Source organism: Crassostrea angulata, unplaced genomic scaffold, assembly GCF_025612915.1.
Source record: "Crassostrea angulata isolate pt1a10 unplaced genomic scaffold, ASM2561291v2 HiC_scaffold_127, whole genome shotgun sequence".
Lineage (NCBI taxonomy): Eukaryota > Metazoa > Mollusca > Bivalvia > Ostreida > Ostreidae > Magallana > Magallana angulata.
In genome coordinates, this window is record NW_026441682.1 from 328,924 (window position 1) to 352,708 (window position 23,785).

Consider the following 23,785-nt stretch of genomic DNA (forward strand, 5'->3'; position numbering starts at 1 on the left):
TTGCATCATTTCCTTGTGAAATACGTAAAAAGTGAGTGTTACTTGTAATATTTATTGAACACATACCCAACTTTACAGGAACAATGCGACTCATAAATTGAATCATTTTTGATTTCCAAATGAAGTCGATGCGGGGATTGATTTTTCCGCATTGATCTCCAGCATCGTGCTGCAGCTTGCACGGACTCATCGGAGTTAAAAATCTTAATATCATGAATGTACCCTTGCGTAAAGTAATTTAAACCCTTTTGCAAGGCTTTTTCCGACAAATTTGAGCTATTTGGCAAATATTTCACACAAAAATCGTCTGGAATAGACTTAAGGCTGTCAGTCGCGACATTCGCTGATGTACCCGGCATCGCCATTATGTGGGACTTAGTAACAGTTACTAAGGTGGGCGGGGCTTCGGGAGGCGAGTCGGAACTATGAATTGTTGGTAATGTGTCTTCTTTTTCTACACCTGCATTATAATTGAACGTTAAAGGGCCATGGCCACGATTTTTCAGCTTTTATTATTTACAATGCCTTAAGAATGCATTTCTAATCATGAAATGAAATTTGAGAGTCAGTCGTTCAGTTATAAGCAAGAAACAGCGCTTACAATTCTTTGTCATGTAAACAAGGGTCCTGTCCTGTTTTTGTTTACTTGGGTTAATATACCACTAACAATCTTTATCAAGCTGATTTGACTATGTTCCTGCTTATTTTAAACATAAATAAACAGTTCCTAACGTTCAGCATATTCGGTGTATGTCTAAAACCTGAATTTTCGCTTCAACATTTAAAATGTAAACAAATCTTTGTTTAAATTGCAAAGAATTGTAAACTCTGTAACTCGCTTAAAACTCAACAAATGACAATAAAGTATTGGTTGCCTATTAAAAATGCCTTACTAAAGCATTGTTTACATTAAAATCGGAAACATAATTTTTGACCAAGATCGTGACGATGTTCCATTAAAGTTAAAAACAACTCAATGTATTTTGATCATAGCTAAAGCTAAAACATCAAACGTCGTGAACACTTATGGCAGTCAACATGTAACAAAAATCAAATTTTTGTACACGTTATCATTATTTAAGAATAAACAAGGACGTCTTTAAATGAAAATAACAAATCAAGCGATTATTTTGTTTAAATACGTTGTTTGCATGTTACATTACATTATATAGCCAATAATATAAATGTGAATTAGAGCAACTTTATTTATAGACATATAAAATAGATAGATATTCTTGGGCGTAAACATTTGCATGGGACAAACAACTGATTTCTGTTAAACTGATCTTTATGAATTACAATGATTAAAAATTCAAACTGCTAAAGGTTTTAAAAGAGTTGTATGGAAAGAAAAAAAATGACATTCAAGATTATTTATGAAATAATCATCGAAAGAACAAAATATTCAGAAATCATAGGCAAAAAGTAATGAGCAATGGAAGCAACTGGACGTGTTGAATTACATTTTCCGAAGTGTTTTCCATCAACTGAAATATTATTGCAGAAAGTTAAAATTGCCAAACAAATTTTAAATTCAATAAAAGGGTGGAGGAGACATTTTCTATCAAAATATCTTCCTTCAAAAGAGAGAAAAAAAGTTACGAAAAAAATATTCTGAATGCTGATGTGTTATAAAAAGAACAATAATCGACAAATAATGTAATACTTTAAGCCGATAATAGACTCGCTTCACAATTATCGATTCATGCTCTAAAATAAATCATTTCAACACTATTTTTCTAAACTCATAACTCGGGGAGGATTGATGAAAAGAAAATTGATTTACCATGTTTATGTGTTGAAGATATGTGCCCGGTAAAATTATCAAAGGTAACATATATTTTATAAGCTAAAAAAACCAACAAATAGAAATGTTAACACATTTAGGTTTACAGAATTCATGAAATTCGGTTTATGCCAAGAAAAAATTGGGTTTATTTTAACAAAATAAACCCAAGATCCTGATGCGATAATAGAAGAAACACTAAAGAAAGAAAAGTGCACCTTAAAAATTGGACTTGTTTTAATATACATTCTTATGCTCAACTTATATCCCAGTGTCATTGGGAGGAGTCTCAATTAAATATTGATCATCAGTTTATACATGGATCGTTCTGTATCACATATTCAAAACAAACAACTCTTATAGTAAAATTCACCGAGTCGTGTTCCAACTAAAGATGCGTCATGATATTATCACAAATTGTAGTTGTATTTGTCAAGATGCAAAATGTTTATTTTCCCTTCAATATGTAAAGTTTGCAAACCGCCTATTGTAAGCAGTGCCCGTTGTTGATGTTATATCATTTTTTTTTAAAGTAGATATTTTCACCAATCGCTGTATCCCACTTTTCATTAGCGAACACTATTTTCATAATTTACAATCAAAAATTAAATCTTCTTATGACACGCCTCCCTCTACCGTCTCTGCTTGAAAATATGGAACTTTTCTTTTTTGTTGAAGCTATAAAATGGCATTTTATGTCTAATTCTATTAAAATCAAATTAAGATAAAAAATTGAAAGCTTCATTTTGATATAGGGGAGCTACAAATAGAAATGCAAAGAATGTTACTTTAAATAGTTTTCTCTTCTAACAGAACCTCAAAACTGTTAACGTGGAAATCTACCATTTCTGTCCGTTATTCTTTTTAAAAGAGTCGTCTTCCCCGCACTTGCACAACCAACTATGGTGCATTTAACATGGCAAACTTTAAACTCGCCTTTACATAGGAGTTTATCATCATCTATTTCCGTGTTATCTTTTAGTAAAGACACCTTTTTATTATTGTCTTTACATTCCTGAACTTGCTCTACAAATAATAAAATATAATTTATAAATAAGTGATTCTATCTTACTGTATAAGAAACTGTTTACATGAGAAAAAGATTATATATATATATATATATATATATATATATATATATATATATATATATATATATATATATATATATATATATATATATATATATATGCAGATCTTGTTGTGTAAACCGGTACATACAATATTTATAATATAAACCTTTTTAAAACCAAAGGCAACCACGTCGCTCGCTTGATCAACCTGTTTTATACAAAATATCTGGAAATTATGGTAGAGTAGATTCTGTTTAAACATATTTTCATATTTGTTCTGCAAATATTCTTATGTTAGAAATTGAGTCCCTTTTGTACTATGATGATTTCATAGTCATATCTAAATGATGTCCTTTTTCAGTTAAATCTTGAACAACATTTCATATAAGTAGAGTTCTACATTAAATTTTAAAACACGTGCGTTGTCCACGGACCACAGTCTAAACAGTTTAGAATCATAAAATGTATTGATGCTTGCACATTAGTGTTACCATTTATAATATCATTTGTGATTTTTCGAGATGTTTTGATCTGTTATCCATTTTTTTTTAAATCGTCCCCATCTCACTCTGGCAAAATCCAACATCTAGGGATTAATGATTTGAACAACTTTATATCTTCTTTACCATAAAAGTTACAACCATTCTCGCCAATTGGCTTTTGATGAGATTTTTTAAAAAAGACTGTTTTTGTTATATTATCTGTATATTCCTACGTAAAATTTCGTCGATCTCCCTATTGTGGTCAAATCTTTTTACCCTAATCCCGGAAATAATTATTTGTATAAACCGTACTCTATCCTACCAAAGAATGCTTTTGCACAAGTAAATCGCCATGTTTGCTAGCCAAGGGTTTACGATCTATTCAGCTCCTCTACAACCCTTTGCAGATTTTCCCAATGTTTTCAGAAATAACAAAGCACCGTCTTCAGAAATAGAACCGTGCTGTCTAGCAATTGACTTAAATTGGAGCAGCTTAAAAACGTTTTTATCAAATAAGAGATATTAGAAAAAATGGTCGTGTAAAATAGAAATAATCAAACAATAAAAAAAACCCAATGTATTTGTAATTATATATTATATGCTTTTCAATAACAACATAAACATTGTAATAATAATAGGATTTAAATTTTGTACAAAACACAACGAACTACAACGCCAATTAGTAGATTCCCTGCGATCGCTTGTCTTCGCAGCCAATTAGATTATGTTGCAAAAGTTTTAACTTTGTCAGCTTAATCTGCCAAGGGTGTTAGAAAAGCAGAGTGGATCGCAAATCATTGGCTATCGAAAATGGTTTAACATATTCTGGCCGATTGGTATTTGACAAAAAAAAAATTTTAATTTGATATATATTCCTTTGTTAAAATTTGACCCCTCCAAATATGGCCCAACCCTATCCCTATGGACCACAATTTAATAAAAACAAACTTGAATCTACTTTATCCGTTAATGCTTTCACACATGTTATACGACAACCGCCTCTCTTCTGATGATAAGGTACAAAAATGACAACTACCCATTTAAAATGTTTTGCTAAGTTATCTTATGTTATGAACGTAATAACCTACTATAAACGATTATTTGTAATGAATTACAATATTGGATTTCAGTTTGTGTTGATTTGTGCTGATCCGGACCCACATCAAGCAATATCGACAAAAGACAAAAAAGTGATACAAACCTAGCTTGCAAGGTCCTTATTACTTTCTGTGTCATCGGTCAATACCACTTGGGGTTTGGGGTTCAAATTACATGTACATCATATGACCGTAAAACGATTTCTCTAATAGTAATGATAAATAATAACTCGCAAAACAGTTATAGCTGTCAAAAAAGTTAAATAAGTGTGTGGATTATATCTGTTATTTTTACCCCTTTTTCTTTTTTGAAAAATGATCCAGCTTATTATTATCACCGCTAAAACTGCAGCAGTTGCAATTATGTAACCAATTGCAAGCCATCCATGAGATTCTGTAGTATGAAATTCTCTACAATATGAATAAGATTTAAATATATTCCAAGTTATTTTGACCATATACGTATGTACTTAATACATGTACATTGTTTGAAAACTTCAAAGTGCCACCGTTATGCAACCATTATCAAATACTACCTTTTTTTGCAACCGTTGTCAGCAGAAAAACACCGGAGCTCCCTATCTATTTCTAAGCAGGCTGGGTCTGTTAAAATACATGTACACTTTCAGTTCGTAAAAAACATATAATACAATATAATACTTATATAGTTAAGTTGTTCTCTTCAAATTAATGGATAATAAATTTTAAAAGGCGTTAAAGGCGTTAAAACACATTTTAGATAACACAGGTAAACAATCAAGTTGTTTTGAACATTAATTTCGAGTGTCACATGATTGTAATTCTGTCTTAAAATGTAAGCTGATATATCAATAGTACTAAAGTTATGGACTCAACATTTGGTGCTTAAATACAGGTAAATGAGATAGCGAATAACTTTCAATTGCTTTAGACATTATATACATTTAATGCTACTTAATTGTGTCAATCGGGAATTGTTTTCCTGCTTTAGTTAAGCAATAATCAGCCAAAATAGTCAGGATCCTAGAAATCCAGAATTTGAACTGAAATAAATTTGAACTTTGTATTGGCCAAGACCCGAGCTACCGGTACATTGAGTGGATCTACATGTGTCGCTTTTAAATCAAAAACGTTTTACAAAGGATCTTTCCGTCTATCAAAGTATAATGACATACCAAATTTTATAATAATAATAATAATAATAATAGTTCTTTTATAATATTTTCTTTATAAATGCACGCAAAAGCTTTGGATTTTCGGGGGTTGTTGTAAGATAAATCCCAATGAGATATTCCTTTTTATTGATAACAAATAGCGTATTATACATTCAAAAATTCAAACAATGAATAAAATCTCTGCACATTATATTATTTATCAAAAATACTATTTATTTGTAGTTGTGCTGTTGACCACTGTCAAACCAGCGAATTAGAGAGTTTGGTTCAGAAATTATATAAAAAGAATATCCGAATGTGCAAAGGGGATGAGGTGGAGATTATACCGATAACTCAGATTTGGGATACTTTTTTACATGATCTTTGCCTTTTAAGGCTAATCAACACATCTTTGGATACAATTCATGGGTTATTGAACAGGCATGGTTTCAGCAATATTTGAGTTATACCCCTTTTCACGTTCTGCTTATTGCACGGAATCAAATCTTCTTTCGTAAAGTTTTCATGAGGAATATATTTGAGGAATATCCACACAAACACAACAGTTTAGGTTCATTCTTGAGAGCAAATGCGAAAAATGACAAAACCACTATATAATGTTAATTTCAGAGTCCAAAAACTCATGTGAAAACCCGTAAACATAAACTCCGTAACATAATATTCAGCGCGCCCAGAGAGAGAGAGAGAGAGAGAGAGAGAGAGAGAGAGAGAGAGAGTTTATATGTTTGATAACATGCTAAAGCAATGAAAGATTAACATTTAATGTTTACTTTTCGAGCATATAATGAATTAAGAGTGATTGTAATATAAGTGTCTCCAAGATTCTGTTGGCATATTAACTTTGATAAAGAGGACTCACACGCATAGGTGTACCAACGGCTTTGATGCTGACGATTCACAAATGGTCGATGAAGGATCGAATTCAACGAGGGGCCCATTTAAAGAAGACTTATACGCAATATAGTTGTATTTAAAAAAAATACAATTAGGTTATTACATTATACTTCATTGATTTATTGATCATAATGACATATTTATTAATATGCATTGGTGATCTGCAAGATACCAAACACAATTTAATCTATTTTTATCAGTTAATAATTGATCGTCTTTCCAGAAGATGTTCAAATATTATTTTAGAATTTTTCCCCTGATATTTGGCACTTGAGTGTGTACCTGAATTAAGGTAAAATGTAAACTAAGCTTAAAATTCAAGCAAAACTGTTGATATTAAGAATATAGAGTGTAGTAATTTTTTTTAAATCGGTATCAACGATTAGGTACATGTATATGTACAAGCACGCAAAGTTTGTATACTAAATAACTGCAAATCGCTAGTCTATCCACGCACGATGACTCTCATGGGCCACATTCGAGGAATGAGTTCCATAAACATACACACAGCGCTTACGGGAAATGATCGATTAGAAAGCCATTGTAGTTATCGTTTGCTTAAAATTTTTGTTTTATATCATGTTTTATATCATTCTTGAAATGTATGGATGTTAGATTTATAACTTATTTCACATATTGCTTATAAGGACTTGTGTTTTGAATATTGAGAACTTAACAATAGAGGAACAAAATCTTAAAACGAGTCGTGAAAAAATCACAGAACACAAAACTGGTTTTTTTGTTTTATATCATGTTTTATATCATTCTTGAAATGTATGGATGTTAGAATTATAACTTATTTCACATATTGCTTATAAGGACTTGTGTTTTGAATATTGAGAACTTAACAATAGAGGAACAAAATCTTAAAACGAGTCGTGAAAAAATCACAGAACACAAAACTGTTTTTTATTTTTTTTATTTTTAGCATTCCACATAGTCAAGAACAAAAGAGCAGTTGTAGCGTCCATACTGCCGCCTGACGTCATAATGCAGCACTAAATTCATACAACAGATATTCGTCTCTTTTTGTTAGCGCTCTTTAAGTTCCGTTCGTAACAGAGATAAAAGTAAGAATTTACACAAAAAAGAATAGAATATTGCAAAACAGAATTACAAAAACCGTAAAGAATAAAAGAAAATCGAAGTGAAATCGGATAAACATGAATAGGAGAACAATAAAGTGACATGCAAGTGTAAATATACTAAAGAAAAAAGAAGTACGCATAAGTAGAATCAATATACTGAAGTACTGTCGGGAGTTGATTTTTTTTATTATTATCAATTTTAAAATTAACGATATGTTATTATGCCTGGCAAGTTGTTTCTAATCTGTATTTGAATTATGCACATATTTATAATATGAGTTCTCGAACTTTACGACAATAATTTCGATAAAAACCCCATATGAATCCTGTTGTGTAATATTTGAAGAAAGAATTAATTCCATCAAACTGTGTATCAGTAATCGAAATGTTTCTAAAATTGTACACGATATTGAACTCTAGTCTCGTTCATCCAGACGCTCGGCTGTCTCCGTTAATATCCGACTACCAAGAGAGACTCTTTGCTTGTCGGATATTTACGGATACAGCCGAACGTCTGGTTGAACGAGACTATATTGAAATCTGGCGTAGGAATACACACAACTACTACTACAAAAAACCAATTACATTGTTCGTACTATATAAAATCTGACTATTTTCAAGGTATTTATAAACACGTTTTTTTTTAAAAACAATGGTACAGCATACAGTACACCGAATTTATCTATTATTTTCAAGATCCAAGTCTTGTTAGCGGTGATGGTTTGTGCTGACACTGAGAGTTGATTAAAATCAACTCCCAATAGAAAGAAGATACATAGACTTTTGGCTGTAATTCCCTTTTATATACTACGAATCTATAAGTTACGAGTATAAATAGCGCTTGGGCTTTTTAATTCTTACCTTTCTAATTTTTTAAACCTAAATTTTTTGGCCAAATATTGTGAAATTTGAAAATTCTAAAACAGTAGAAGTATTGAAGATTGCTATGATCTTTGAAACACATTAGTATTGGCAGGTGTCCCATAACACCTTAAACGGTCCTAATAATGGTCGAAAGAAGATGCATTGTTTTACTAGTAAGAAGTTTTTTTTTGTTTTTTTTTACATCAACCTTTTTCATCGACTGCGAAATAAAGTACAATTTTAAAAAATCTAAAATTTGAAAGTATTGCTAGAAGACTATTTTTTTTAAAAAAGTAAACATCACTCACATTTATAGATTTCTTCATCATTATAAAATTCCAAAGGACAGCTACTGTTGAATTTTTCCACACAGCTGTAATGATCCAGGTCACCTGTACCTTCCAGTATTACACAGTTACCTGTTGATATTTTAATATTTTTAATACAGTAATCAATAATCATGTGTTTGTCATAACTGGCTTTTTTTTTCTAAAGATTATATGTTTGTATTTAGCTGCCTTAACATTACACATTTTATAATGTATTGTAATCAAATTTATTACATGATTATTTTATTGCCGAACAACTTCCTCAATAAATTCCTAAAATGTGGTACAAATAAAAACGATGTCTATTAAAAATAAATGAATTTTGTAAACACATGTATTATTGTCATATTCTTCAAATATTTAATCGATAATTATCACCCATATGATATCCGTCATTATACCTTCTTGATAAAGACTTATTTGTCGGTCTGTGCAAAATTCTATTAGAGATGATAGGTACTTATTGGGGGCACACAAATATCGTAACCCTTTTGTGCAATTTCTTCTTTGTGCTGCTGTTTTAAACTCATCTTTGCTTCTAGGACATTCGTTAACAGGATAAACAGGAAATCGATAAGGTTTCGTTGTAACCTATAATCGAAAAAAAAGAATATATTCTGTTTTAGTTGCAAAATGAAGTTTTCTAAAAAAAAGAAAAAAGAAAAAAAGACAAGTTTATATCTGTCGTTTTGAGCGGGTGTCTTATATTTGGTCAGAATAATGCTGGTACATTGCATGCTAATGAGTTTCTACTGTGAGTAAATAACATGCTTAAAGAACAGTATTATTCGAAAAAAGAGAGATGGTGTTCATACATGTACGTTCGTTGAGGGGCCTAATATGTTGAACTTTGTCTCGCAAGGAAAATGATTAAAAAAATAAATTTGGATAAATTTCGGAAATCAAATTATCGACGATAATTTGAGTCGATAATTTGATTTGGTTTGATTTCAAGAAAATGATTGGAATCGCTCACTGTAATATAATGCAACAATATTATCTTAATATTTAAGTCTATATTGTTCTAGTTTTTGCAATTTCCTCCTTCATACTGGTATATACCTGATGCATATTTTATAAACTGAGGAAGATATAAGAGATAAAAATTAAGTCATAGTTAATTTGAGTTCTAACAGAATAAATGTATTTCCATTTTGATCACAGACAATAAGGTTACACATGTATGCACTTCTAAATAAAACTATTGATATTAAGGTAATGTTATTTAATTTATGTTATATAGTTCTAAATTTAACGTTATAGTGAAGTTTTTTTTGAAGACAAGTTTTTTTGCATATCGTAACTTTCAATGACACACCAGCCACATAAGAAAAATAGAATTGTATTGCTGTAGAGACAAATGGATATAATTTTTTACTCGTCAGAACCTCTAAGTATTAACCCAGTATAATGTATTTACTATATGATATAGGCACATGTATTTGTCTTGTCGACGGAGTGATTGATTACCACTTAATTAATATTTATTCATTGATTTTGACCTCTTGTTGCGACCCAAGACCTTGACGTGTGCTCAATATCACAAACACTCTTTTACTGAAAGTTGCCTTTGAAAATGATATTACACTTAGGTTAGAGAAAAACATATTATAATAACGTTTCCTTCGGATTGCTAAATAATTAAAATGTCAAAGACAAAATAAACAGAAAATTTCATAAGGGAAGTCTATTAAATGTTCTTAACTCTCTGCAGTGTTCTTTTTGTAACTACTGTGCATTATTATGTGTTTTGATACCTTGCACACATCTAGTTCAATTATACCACAATTACTCGGTTGACATTGTTTTTAACTTGACCTGTTGATTATGCCTTCACTTCCTTCATCAAATTCAGGTTTATTGTTATTATTCCTTCGGTCCGCCAGTCACGTTTTTTTTTCTCATACTGCTCTTACATTTTACGGATTTTACTTATCATCTCTTAGGATTTGATTTTTGGTGTTCTTTTAATGCTTGAATAGCGTTTAGAACATGCAACAAATTAGCTAAATATGAAGCCTTTTTACCCCAAAACCCGCTTTCCAGAACACTTTCTACATTTTACAAAATATCAAATATCATTTGTTAGAAAACCATAGGGGATGCCCTGTAGATGCGTCATAAAGTCTCAAAGCTTTAATATATTACCCAGGAGTCATTGCTAGAAATGACGGGTTATTTTTGGTTGCAAAAACTTTGTTCAAATAACGTTATCATTTTATGAAGTAATAACCAAATCTATTTCTGGAAGAATGTGATTAAACATATTCTGTTAATGATTAATAATAAAAGTCAACTTTGTTAGTCACTACATGTAGGTTGCAAAGAAATGATGTTTTTTTTGTAAACATGAATACCCGAGTTGCGTTTTGCAAAATTAATTTTGCCTTTATATTGCGCACAATAATTTTAAGATTAAATCTGTTTACTCTCGTGCTACAAAGCAGTTTTGATGTTGTTTGGGTTGCATGTACAGCAAATGCATATGCATTTACATGCAATAAAAGTAAATAATACCATAAAATATATATATTTTTCAAATATTTTTTTGTGCCAGATGTTTGTAACGTTATCATTATAGTCAGTCCAAAGGTATTCATGCAGCGCATCTCACCTTTTAAATAAAATATACAGTTCTCTCAAAGAAAGGCAATTCAAAATATCTAAGACATTCGTAATGGCATATCATATTTTTTTACTGCGAAAATTCTAAAAAAAAATATTTATAATGGGAAATGTTCACATCTTTTCTCGTTTTGGAGGTCTTTCGTATTACATGTACCTCGCACATATCTAAATGTTTTCACCAGGGTAGTTTTATAACTGGCGCAATGAAACATTCTCGTATTATTTTATTTCTACCATTTTATTGAAACTTGTAAAGCTTGATTGAGTGTTAGAGAATATAAATCATTGGATATTTTTAATAGTATTACATGTTAATGAACATCTTTTGCATCATGATGTATCTACAAATATCGAATAACTTAAGATAATAAATAAAGTATGGACTAACTAAAATTATAATATAAAACTATATAATGCACTGTTTAAATCCTATTTAGCATGGACTTTACCTAAGCGAATAAATAGACACCAAACGAATTTACTAAAGAACCTCAAATTGACAAAATAACGTTTAAGTTAATAAAAACAACATATTTCAAATCTTTATGATTAAAAAGGAACACTTTAAAATGTTGGCCGACTCATTTATTTTGTTGCTGAGAATAGTTACACCACACATGCATAAAGATGGTTCTTTTAGAGTAACATACTTGTATAGACTAAATAAAAACTTGCACAATTAGAAATATTAAAGTTTGTTTTATACTTACTGGATTTTCTGTGGCGATGTTAAATGCGTTAATGACTAGACACGCACGAAACAGTAAAAGTCCCATTATTCAAATGTTCATAATTCTTCCTGTATCTGAAACTGAACATGTCAGAAAGATTTTTTAAATGCTAGGGTGTTGATACACCAATGACTAAATTGTTATGTTTGACTTCCTATCGTAAATGTTTTTTTGCTTTAAATGAAATCCCGACTTCATCATAAATTGAGATAATGTTATTATCTCATGATACCTACGGATCCTAAAACATTGTAGTCAGCGAACATTCTTCCGAATTATCCAGACATTAGGTGTCATGCAATAAACATAGAGAAAAAGCGTTGGCCCCACACTATTATTTCTCTTCATTTGAGAGGAATCTGTATTGTTTTGAATTGATCGTAATGCACCACAACATACAAAGTGCACACATTCCATCTCTTTGCAACAAAGACTTTAAAGGGACAGACTGTGTCGGCCATAAAAATGAATGTGTAATTTATAAAGTGATCCATTTAAATGTTAGCTTTCTGCAAGAAACTAAATACATGAATGATTGTTCAGAACTACGTTATCCTGATTTGAACTTTACCAAGCACGGCTTAAAGTTATTTAACAAAACGCGTATAGTTAAAAAGACGAATTCGTATGGACATAAATCTTAATGTGGATGAAATAAATGGCATGAATTTACGATTCAATGTTTATTAATGCCACATTTTTAGTCCATGGCACGAAAAAACACGATATTACAATTAGAAGATATTCAATAACTTTACATATATTTACTAATACTGCATTCGTTATTTTTGTCTGGTTTCAGTTTGCTCTGTGACTAAACATGTTAAGACCTGCGGAGAACCCAAGCGGGGAATCCAATATTGTATGGAAAGCTAAAGAGTTCAATAGTCTTTCTTCCCAGCATTGTTGAGGTGTACTATCAAAATATGAAGTGGTTTTAACTTTCATAAAAAATGTATCTATAAATAGAGATAATATATGTTATGTAATAGCAATAAGATATAAATTTGATATTAAATGAAACAGCATTTTAATGACCATACGGTGCCACTTACTTGATAATTCACAAATAAATTTTATTATTGCAAGGGTAAACCCTTATTTTGATTAAAATTACGGTATGCATCTAGTAGCTTCTGCTGCTTCCTTTTCCGTTTGTTTTTTTTTTAATTACAATAAACATAGAAATGAGCTTTGCTTGAAATTGCTATGAAATATAATATTTTGAGCATTTATTATTATTGTTTTAGGCTTTAGACTTCATCAAAACAGCAACACTTTTTGATAATTTAACATTCTCATAGTTTTATATACAGCAAAACGCGAATATAACGAACACGGATATAGCGAATTTACGGCTATAACGAATTATTATTCATGTCCCGGCAAATTTCTTATATATACCTATAGAAAATTGATGTATATAACGAACACGGCTATAACGAATTTACGGCTATAACGAAGTAATTTTAAGACCCCCGCTGGCAAAATTTAAACGTATTTTATCATTTTTATAACGAATTTTTTCCATTTCAAATCTCATTGAAGAAACATGCACTTTTAAGAGGCAGATATAAAATACTCAAATTCAAATAGTATACGGAATTTTTTTAAAAATTGAAAGAAATGGTTATATTGACATTTTTTGTAAATGACGGTAATACTAATTTTATAACTTACAATGGTTTAGAAAACTGTGGGCCGGAAAAACCCTTAAATATTTTATAACGAATTCGCTATAATATTTTCACGAATTCGTTATAAACGTATAGCGAATTACGGCTATAACGAAGTTTTTTCTATGGTCCCTTGAAATTCGTTATAAACGAGTTTTGCTGTAATAGATGATATAATTTTGTGATATGTATGTCCTTGTAAAATGTTGATTGGTTTTTGTTGTAGAACACATCAAAAATATAAATTAAACGATCTGATATTTAAAATTATCCTTTTTTTAAAAGATTAGTGCATGACGGGTCATAACAGGAATAACAAAAAATATCTAATTTTATATATACTGCTTTAATATAATACTCGGCTAGGGTATAATATAATAATTTTTTTTTAGTTTAATATGTTAGATTAAATAAAAATTGCCCATTTAATATTTTTTTTTTCATTGTTGATGACTTGTTTTGTGTCATGTCATAGTAAACATTACCCTTTTTCGTTGGTGAGACTACATAGCTGACCCTACAGTGCTGGGTATAAAATTATGTATTTGTGTTTTCCAATTACTTTACTCCTTAAATCTAAACAGAGAGACACTTACTCTGTTATTTATTCTTCACAGATGTAAATCATTTGTAAATAGTCACTTGTAAGACTAACGAGTTTTCGTACTTTTTTTATTCAGAAACCTATTGCTTCAAAATTGAGTTTTGTATGTGCGTCATTTTTTTGTTTGCTTGTCGAGAGTTGTAAGGTAATGTATTTTTATAACAAGAGGAGCACGCACGTTGCGTTGAGTCTTATGCGAAACGGACTATATAAGTGAGGCATCATATCATAATGAACCTGCGAACATTATAGCCTATGTTGTTATATAACTCGATAGAGACTTTAATTATATGTCATGCGGAGATCATAATGTAGAGGGTTGAGAAAATGGTTCTTAGTAGCCGGAAAAAAATATTTTTTACCCGCAAAGTACAGTTACCAAAAATATGCCTAGACTGTATGATTTCGAACCGCATTCCTTACACAAATACAGATTGTGAATTGTTAAGTGCTCCAAAAAAGAGAATTTAAAGGGACAGCTTATGTCGGTCATACGTAAAATCGACTTTATGAAAAGAAAACGCGCTAGCTTTCTACAGGAAACCATATATGTATAGAAACTATATTTTTTGACTGATAACAGAATTTGCTTTTGGCAAAACACAATTACAGTGCTGCTATCGTGAAAGTTGACAAAACTATCCTATCCTATCCTATATCCTGTATCCTGCATCCTATCCTGCAAATAAGCTTTATCCTATCCTATCCTATACTTTCAAAATATAGGAATGCAAGTTGAATGAAACGAAATTTAAGAATTAAATGATTTTATCAATTAATGTAGTACTCAAAATAAATAATTAAATCTTAAAACCGAATATTCTTCGAGCGGGATAGCTTACTTACCTGTGCTACGGTAAAATTAAATCGTACGCGGGAATTGCAGATGTTTAGGCCCCAACATGTTTAGGCCCCAAGACGGTTAGGCCCCAGGTAAGATGTTTAGGCCCCAAGATGTTTAGGCCCCTAGATGTTTAGGCACCTGTTGTTTATAATAATAACTGATAGTTGAAAGAACATGGCTTTTAAGCACTTTGGAGCCAATAAATGCAATTTACTTTAATTTGTAGTAAACTAACAATCGTTACGCAAACATGGCGTTGTTTACTTTAATTATACAAGTTCTTGAAAAACATTATGCTATATATAAACTTGCATGCACACGCTATCAATGATAGTATCATCCAGCATGGTTATGTGTCCGTGCTTTAAATCAGTTAATACCGTGATCAAATCATACTATCATCACAAAGAAACGAACAAATGTTATATAAGGGGAAATATTTCATTATTGATATTTCAAGAAAAGAAAACTAATTATTGTATTTTTTTCTATTATTGGAATTATACAACACTTGAATGTCATAAAATTGTTCAGTAAGCTTATTTATGGCAACTGATTTATACATAATATTTTTAAAAACCCTTATATATCCCAAAAGAATTCACCTACTTATTACCCAAATACAAGTTCAATTCAATTCTTTATTCGCTCAAGACCAGTTCACTGGTATTTGAGGTTCAAAATCAGTATATACAAATGTACACGAACACAGTCAAGGTTCACATGTACAGTAGGAGTATTAATGACAAAAAAAGGTTAAAATCACAATACAATAGGTTGTTAAAGTTGGTTTCTGGAAGAACAGACTTTGAAAATTTTCTTAATAAATATTGACAAGTTTTTCTACATGTACAATAAAAGTATTCATGAGTGAAATATTATTTCTGTGATCATATTTGTACAATAAAAGGATATCTCCCCAAATTATGTAATTTTTCTGCCAATGAAGCTTAACTTGTATTTGGCCTGTCTTCTTTTGGAGACCCGTCTCTTCATGGTTTACTTCCAAAGTGAGGTGTGAAACCCTCATTGTATTACTGGAGGATCTCTTCATTATCTTCTCCTAATAAGCACCTATCTAGAGATCGAGGGAGCAGGATACGGTGGGGGTGTTGTTTTAACAATTTAATTCATGTCATACACAAAGTAAATGAAAGTCTTTACCGTTTCTTTGATCTCTAATTAGAAAATTAATTATAGAAAATAATATGATGTGACAAAATAATATGATATTTAAAAAATAATAAATTATGCATAAGTTGCAGATTATAGTTCTTTATAATTTTTAAAGTAAATGAAGTTTTAAATAATAAAATGTAAATTATAATTAACTTATACAAATGTATTCTGGTGCCTAAACCATTATTCATTAAAAAAATAAAATGAAAATTATAATTAACTTAGAAAAATGTAGGCTGGTGCCTAAACATCTTGGGGCCTAAACATGTTGGGGCCTAAGCGTCTTATCAATGAAGGGCCTAAACATCTTGGGGCCTAAAAGTCTTGCTACCGTACGCGGGATGGACACAATAATGTAAACAAACAGGTAAGCGATTCGATTTTTGATTTTATTATATTTATGCATAAAAAACAGATAAATAACTTCGATGCACTTATTGAGGAACTGTTTAGTCACATATTTTCTTATCACATATAACTGAGAGTAATTATCATTATTCGAGCGATTCGTTCGGCGATAAATGTAAACACGATCTGGAAATGAATAATTCCTTTAGGAAGTTTATATCGTTATAGTTAAATCACTCTGAATTATTTTTAATGTATAAATTCTTAAGCATTTATAGCTAGCTAACATTTATTAATTCGATATGTTCAGGTTAATATAGGAGAGAAATATATGTCCCTGTTATTGGGCATCGAAGAAATTATATTACAAGTGCTACACGTGAATCAATGTCTGTTTCTTGTATACATGTTTATCTTTTAAAATGCCGAATTGGTCGTTTATAAATTCAAGCTTTAATTACTTTGCAGACTTCAAATGAAGCAAATACAGAAATCTATTTCTGACGTTGTCAAATGTTGCATCGAATTTTCGCAGTAACTCCGTACTTGCGTACGATTTGACAAATATGTAGCGCCGACATTTTAGCGCGCATCAATGTTATGCACCGCGTTCTTGATATAATAATTATTCTTAAATGGATTAAATTGTAAACTTATTTGACATTGAAAATACATTGTTACGCCAATTTTCGTTTCGCGAAATAACTCTGAAATTTATACTCGAATCTGATTGGCTACAGGATGCAGGATAGGATAGGATAGGATAGAACTTAACTTTAATATTTCTATCATGTATCGTGCATCCTGCATCCTATCCTATCCTATCCTTGTCAACTTTCAGGATAGCAGCACTGTATATAAAAAAGTTATTTAACAAGAAAGGCTTAGATAAATGACGACTTGTTATGGAAATCAATTAGAAATTAAGTTAAAAAAAATGGTGTTCAAGATTTTACGATTCCATGCTAAGTCATATTATCGATGTACATTTTTAGTCAATGGTAAGAAGTACAGCTAGGTAACACGGTATAACATCCAAAAGTTGTTCATATATTCTACATACCAGTACTGCTTTGGCTACTCTATTTAGCTTCTCCTTATGGCTTGACATTCCATGAGCAGTGTAAATCCCAAGCGGGAAATCGAATAATGTATGGAAAGCCGAATGGTTCAGTATTCTATCTTCTCACCAATATTACGGGGTATTATGAAAATATTCAGGGATTTAAACGTTCATAAACGTTCATAAAAGGTGAATCTATTAAAACGTATTTTTCATGTATCAAGTTATAATATAATGATACAAATCTGATGTTAAATGAAAGAGCATTTTTAATGCCACTACAATTACACAAAACATGGCCCCTGATTTTGAAATTACGTGATATGCAATCATTATGATTATTCTTTAACAATATTCAAAATTGCAAGGCAAAGGAGTATCCTTACTTGAATAAAAAACTTAACGATGATGATTGAATTATAGGTACCTAGTTAGTTCCGCTCTGCTCATTTGAGTTTATTTAGTATTCTATTACAACAAACATAAAAAATGAGCTTTGGTTGAAATTGACATGACTTCTGCTTAATATTTTGAGCATTTATTAATCAATTCTTAGACAATAGAGTTCATGAAAACAGCAGCACATTTTGATCAATTAAACATTCCCTTAATTGCTATTCAAAAGATTATAATAATTTGTTTTATTTTATTTGTTGGGCTTCTGTATATTTTGCTGTTTTTGTGTCATATTATGGTTGTTTCCTGTGCTTTCTTGTCGATGCGACTACATAACTAGAAAACTGACCAGTCAGGAAGGGCCCCGCTATGACAATTAATATAGAGAAGTGAAAAAAACTTTGAATTCCATCCTCTTTATATTAACAATGATGAAAAATAAATGCCCGGCAGAAGATGTAAAGAACTGGAATATATAGGATCTCGTGATTTGTAGTTGGATATGATTTTCATCCAACAATTAAAGTGTTTTTTTCTTGAGCCTTAGTGAGGGGATAACACACAAGTTGGATAAAAATCATATTGTACTACAAATCATATGAGATTCTATTTATCTCAATCATGTTTTATACACCAAAATCAATGTTTACACTGTTTATAAAACTCCACATTATTTTACTTCATTATGCCTACGCAAATCCCATTGTAAAGTCACAACTGTGGGATATCAAAAAAATATCCAATGAGTCATATCCACGGGATAAAGGGGGTTAACATGAAATAAAATTTGATACCAATGCAATGATACCTAGGCTTTGCCTCAACTTCAAACAAACATCACTTGCAGACACATGCGTACGGTAATACATATAACAGATAAAGACAGACCTTAGATTTTCTGAAAACAGGCAAGATAATTAATCTCAGGGGATTCATTGTGTACGGTATTTTAACCAAAATAAAATATGAATATTATATTTTAAATCCATATTTCAAAGAATGTACACAATACTACACATCATTCAAAATTGACCTTAACTTCAAAACCAAGTTCATTTGCAGACAAGGCAGTGCAGTAATTAATCTCAATGTGACAGATAAAAATAAAGCTTAGGATTTTCTTCCTGTGCAAGGTTAATTAATCCCAATGGACAAATATTGCACAGCCTTCCATGAATACAATGGTAACATTCTCAGCAGTTATCTCTCTTTGCCCATACATTCTCAGCAGTTATCTCTCTTTGCCCATTCATTCTCATGCATAGTTAGGAATCTACCCCACCACCCCAGCTCCAAACCAGAAGACATAGAGAACCAAACTTAGCATCAACATATGTATTTCTGCCTACTGAACTACCATACCAAATTTGAACTTGATTGGGCAACAATAAAAAAAGTTATTAGAAAAAAACAGGAAATTTGTGGACGGAAGAGTGACAGACGGACGGACAGAAGGACGGACGGACAGAGTGAATACTATAGGGCACCCGCAAATCCTTGCGGGGCCCTAATTATTCAATCTTTACAGTGCTTTGCATGTAATTATAAACTTGTGTATCAAAAATGTTATTAGTAAAGGAGTAACAGAGAAATGTAAATTCTGATATTAAGTCTTTCAACATTTTGTATAACCATTTGTAAATCGTCATTTGTATGACTTTTCTTGTTTTGGCAATTTTTTTAAAAATTAAATTAAAATTAAATTTAGAAATGTTGTTTTTTATGACGATAGGGGCAAGCGCTACGTCCAGTTTTATGAAAAGCAGTCAGCCAAGGTATAATATTACCTTGCATTTGTACCTATGATATTCAATATCCGAGGGTGTTTACTCGAAGCACACATGTGCTTCTAATAACAAAGGCTTTTAAAATACAATTGCTAATGCCAAAGCTCATAGTTGCCAATTTGTGTCAATATTTATTGAAATACTTTAAAAGGTTGTTATGCGCTGATAAAGACCGTGGGATGGTGGGAAATAACTCTGGCACCCCAAAAATGTAAATTTATTATACTCACAAAGTAAAGTTACCAAAAGTGGCCTTTGACTTTTCTATCTCGGACCCCATCCCTTTTGAAAAAAAACCCAGTTTTAACTAGGCATGAATTGGAAAGGTATATACATGTACTACTATATGCGTTCCGGAATGAATGTTAAAAATATATCAGAGTGCATGAAGGCGACAGTTTGTTAATCAAGTTCATTTATTTTTATTTTTCGAAAAATCCAGTGCAATAAATAGTTAAAGTTTACGATGTAAGTAATTATAAGCCCATAGTTCAACGTAAAGTAAAGTAAGTGTAAAGTATAAAAGATTTTTTCTTTTGAATTCAGTTTAGACGTATTTACATACATAATTGGATGTGCATTACGTAGGTAACGTATCCCTTTTTTGCTAAATGTGAAATGTGTAATTTTGATGTCCAGTGATGAGCCTGTCGGCACCGGGTCAGAAATATAAATTATATGCTACTAACGACTACGGAACATCAGATCATTAGTATGGCTTTGATCGCATTTACTTATTAAGGCAAGAATGTCATAGCTCAGTTTTCGTGCATATAAAATGGAAGTACGGTTAAATACAGCTCTCTAGGAGTCATCTAAAAGCTGTCTTTCTGTCTCCTCTTTTTATACAAGTGAGATAAATTCTAACACTTGCGCGCATTCTCAAAAGATAATAGACTTAGAAGGTTTAACCTATATTGTTCTGCTTCAAATATTTTTTTTCTAAATTAATATTATTGGTTATAAACTTCATTAAAATTGACATTGATATCTATTGTTAAAATATCATATGAAATTGTTATAAATAAATGAATAATAGAGTAGACATTCTATAAGACGTCCTTCTGTCTTCTCTTTTCATAACAGGATGAATCTCTGGCATTTACTCAGTCAAACATGACTGAAAGGTTATTGAAATGTGGCTGAATGGCATAACTATGTTATTCAGTCACCTTTCCAGACCATTCAGTTAACATTCAGTTAACTGAATTGCAGATGACAGATTGGGAACCGGGCTGCGGCATGTAGAGGAGGATACTCTTCAGAGTAACACCGTGGCCTGACGTGGGAAATTAGGAAAGAAGATTTCAAGGATATATATAAACTAAATATCATAAAGCTCCACATAACAAAATAAGCGTTATGATAAAACGTTCACATAGTGGATATGAAATGAAACAAATAAATATGTCATAAGAATGTGTGTTATTGAAAAAAAGCGTAAAGATTTAAATATATTTGTATGCAAATGAACACATAACTATGCAACTGTGTAAACTAGGCATGCATTGTAAAGTATAAGCCAGATTGGACCAAACAGAGAAAAGTTATGATCTGGGCAATGATTTTCAAATAATTCCGCTATGACTTTCAAGTTTGACCTTGAAACAATGTTCAATGTCACTGTTGGTGAAGTGTGAGTAAGATTGGGCTAAGAGGAGAAAGATATGCTCCGGAAAAGAGGTCATAAACGGAGGGACAGCCAAAAGGATGGATGGACATACGGACAGACTGATCACTATAGGGCGCCCGCAGAGCGCGGCCCTAATGAATAAGGAATACAGAATCAATCTTTGAGTATTATGAGGTGATAATTTCGGTCGGGGCGTGATCAAATCTAATAAAGCCCGAAGATTTGATCACGCCCCGACCGAAATTATCACCTCATAATATTCAAAGAATGATGCCTTATTACTTATATTAATATAATTTTTAGGCATCGTACGATTAAATATTTAAATATAAATAAGCAAACCCCGCTGGCGCCTGAACTTGCCGTCATTTGTATTATGGGTTATACAGTATAAAATCGATACGTAGTGTTATCACAGGCAAAGACACTTGAAAATGTAAATATATTGACATCATATGGTATTGAATACATTTATATACTTTTGAAATCATTAAAAATAAGTTATGGTTATATAAGGAATCAGGAATCATTCTTTGAGTATTATGAGGTGATAATTTCGGTCGGGGCGTGGTCAAATCAAATAAAGCCCGAAGGGCTTTATGATAGATTTGACAACGCTCCGACATAATTTCGGTCGGGGCGTGGTCAAATCAAATAAAGCCCGAAGGGCTTTATGATAGATTTGACCACGCTCCGACCGAAATTATCACCTCATAATATTGAAAGAATGATTCCTTATTACTTCTATTTATATTATTTCTAATGTGCACGATTAAAGATCTAATAATTATAACATTTTTACCGTTGTTTTAATTCTTATAATTAGGCAAACCCCACTGGCGCCCCAGGAATACGTCATTTGACACTTGCATCACACGTGTGTTGTACATGAAAACTCACAGACATGTATTGAAGAGTCAAATTTGCAAATTTATTAAGTCGATACAACAAAATATCAAATCAAATATCATTTGATTTTTTAAAAATGTGTGTAATTGCAAAATAGTAAATAACTAGAGTGTTTATTTCGTGATAGCGGAAGGTACTTTCCTCCTGCGCGGTAAGGCGGTCGATCTACACCTCAGTCGAGATTGTACTTGATGGTAATGGAACAGTTCTCAAAGCGGGAGTTATTCAAAACTCCAGATTAAATGCTCGAGTCGGACATGGTAGAACAATTAAGATGGCTCTATACACCACTTTTTGATGACGCAGTACGCAAAAAAGTAAATCTGGAAACATGCATTGGCTGATTTAAACTGAGGTGAATTGTATGGGAACTGCTATTTTAAAAAAATTGTTAAATGGATAGATTTAATTTGATAATTGGAAAATTCATTACTTACAAGTAATGTGGTATGTGACACCTTCACGTTGTGTGGTATTATTTATCGAAATAAACAATAAAATCAAGTATAAATTTTTAAAGAGTTTCTTTAGCATCATAGATATGTTACACCGTAGCGCAGTGGGTTAGTGGGTTCCCTACAAACCAGTAGGTGATGAGTTCGATTCCCGTTGAGTACAATACATTTTTTAACTTTCCAAAAATTTCTAAAACGTATTTTTTGGTCGAATACCGTGAAAGAAAATTCTAAACAAGTGAAAATATTTCAATTATAATTACTTTAATGCACATTAATATCGACACCTAACGGGGATGAGAGGGTTGCTTTGAATTTCTCTCAGGTTGGGATACATAAATCCTATTAGCCTAGTCAATGTTCCCTTTGACTTGGTTTTGCACTAAAGCGAATATATTCACTTATACAGGGCAAAGTATATAATGAAATATGCATGCATTTATCATTCCAACATTAATTATATTTAGGAAAGTTTCTTCAACTCAGAAATGAAAAGTCCCCAAGGTGTTTGGGCCTTGGGACTTAGGAACGATAACCCTTACATGAGGAACTTTCATACCAAATAAAATTTAAAATATTTTTTGTGTTTATTTGCAATTGTTTTCTTTCAATTTTTTATTTCACATTTATTAAAATACATTTTCTTATAACATCAATCAACTTTTTCAGATGATTTGTCAACAGAGTAAGAAAATATGAAAATATATGTTTTGGGGAAATACTAAAAAAATTGCAATAATAACATTTTTTAAAGTTACGAAGTGT

At 31.3% G+C, this 23,785-nt stretch overlaps 2 protein-coding genes across 5 annotated transcripts in view; both read right to left on the minus strand.

Moving 5' to 3' along the window:
- Positions 1-23,785, minus strand: part of LOC128169406 (uncharacterized) — a 127,546-nt gene that overhangs the window by 8,509 nt on the left and 95,252 nt on the right. Inside the window, exon 9 of the mRNA XM_052835556.1 lies at positions 429-460. Coding sequence (XP_052691516.1) covers positions 429-460 — 32 coding nt within the window. The remainder of the gene's footprint in view (positions 1-428; positions 461-23,785) is intronic.
- Positions 467-23,785, minus strand: part of LOC128169407 (uncharacterized) — a 47,255-nt gene continuing 23,936 nt past the window's right edge. The window contains exons 4-10 of one of the 4 annotated variants that reach the window (XM_052835560.1): positions 15,253-15,388; positions 12,106-12,206; positions 9,169-9,358; positions 8,747-8,857; positions 4,975-5,041; positions 4,734-4,849; positions 467-2,812 (exon numbers count right to left, since the gene is read on the minus strand). In XM_052835560.1, the coding sequence (XP_052691520.1) occupies positions 2,613-2,812; positions 4,734-4,849; positions 4,975-5,041; positions 8,747-8,857; positions 9,169-9,358; positions 12,106-12,171 (750 nt within the window). In that variant the 5' untranslated portion in view covers positions 12,172-12,206; positions 15,253-15,388 and the 3' untranslated portion in view covers positions 467-2,612. Of the gene's footprint in view, positions 2,813-4,733; positions 4,850-4,974; positions 5,042-8,746; positions 8,858-9,168; positions 9,359-12,105; positions 12,207-12,362; positions 12,558-15,252; positions 15,389-17,840; positions 17,933-23,785 lie in introns of those variants that run through there. The other 3 variants (XM_052835559.1, XM_052835561.1, XM_052835558.1) reach the window with 3 other exon arrangements.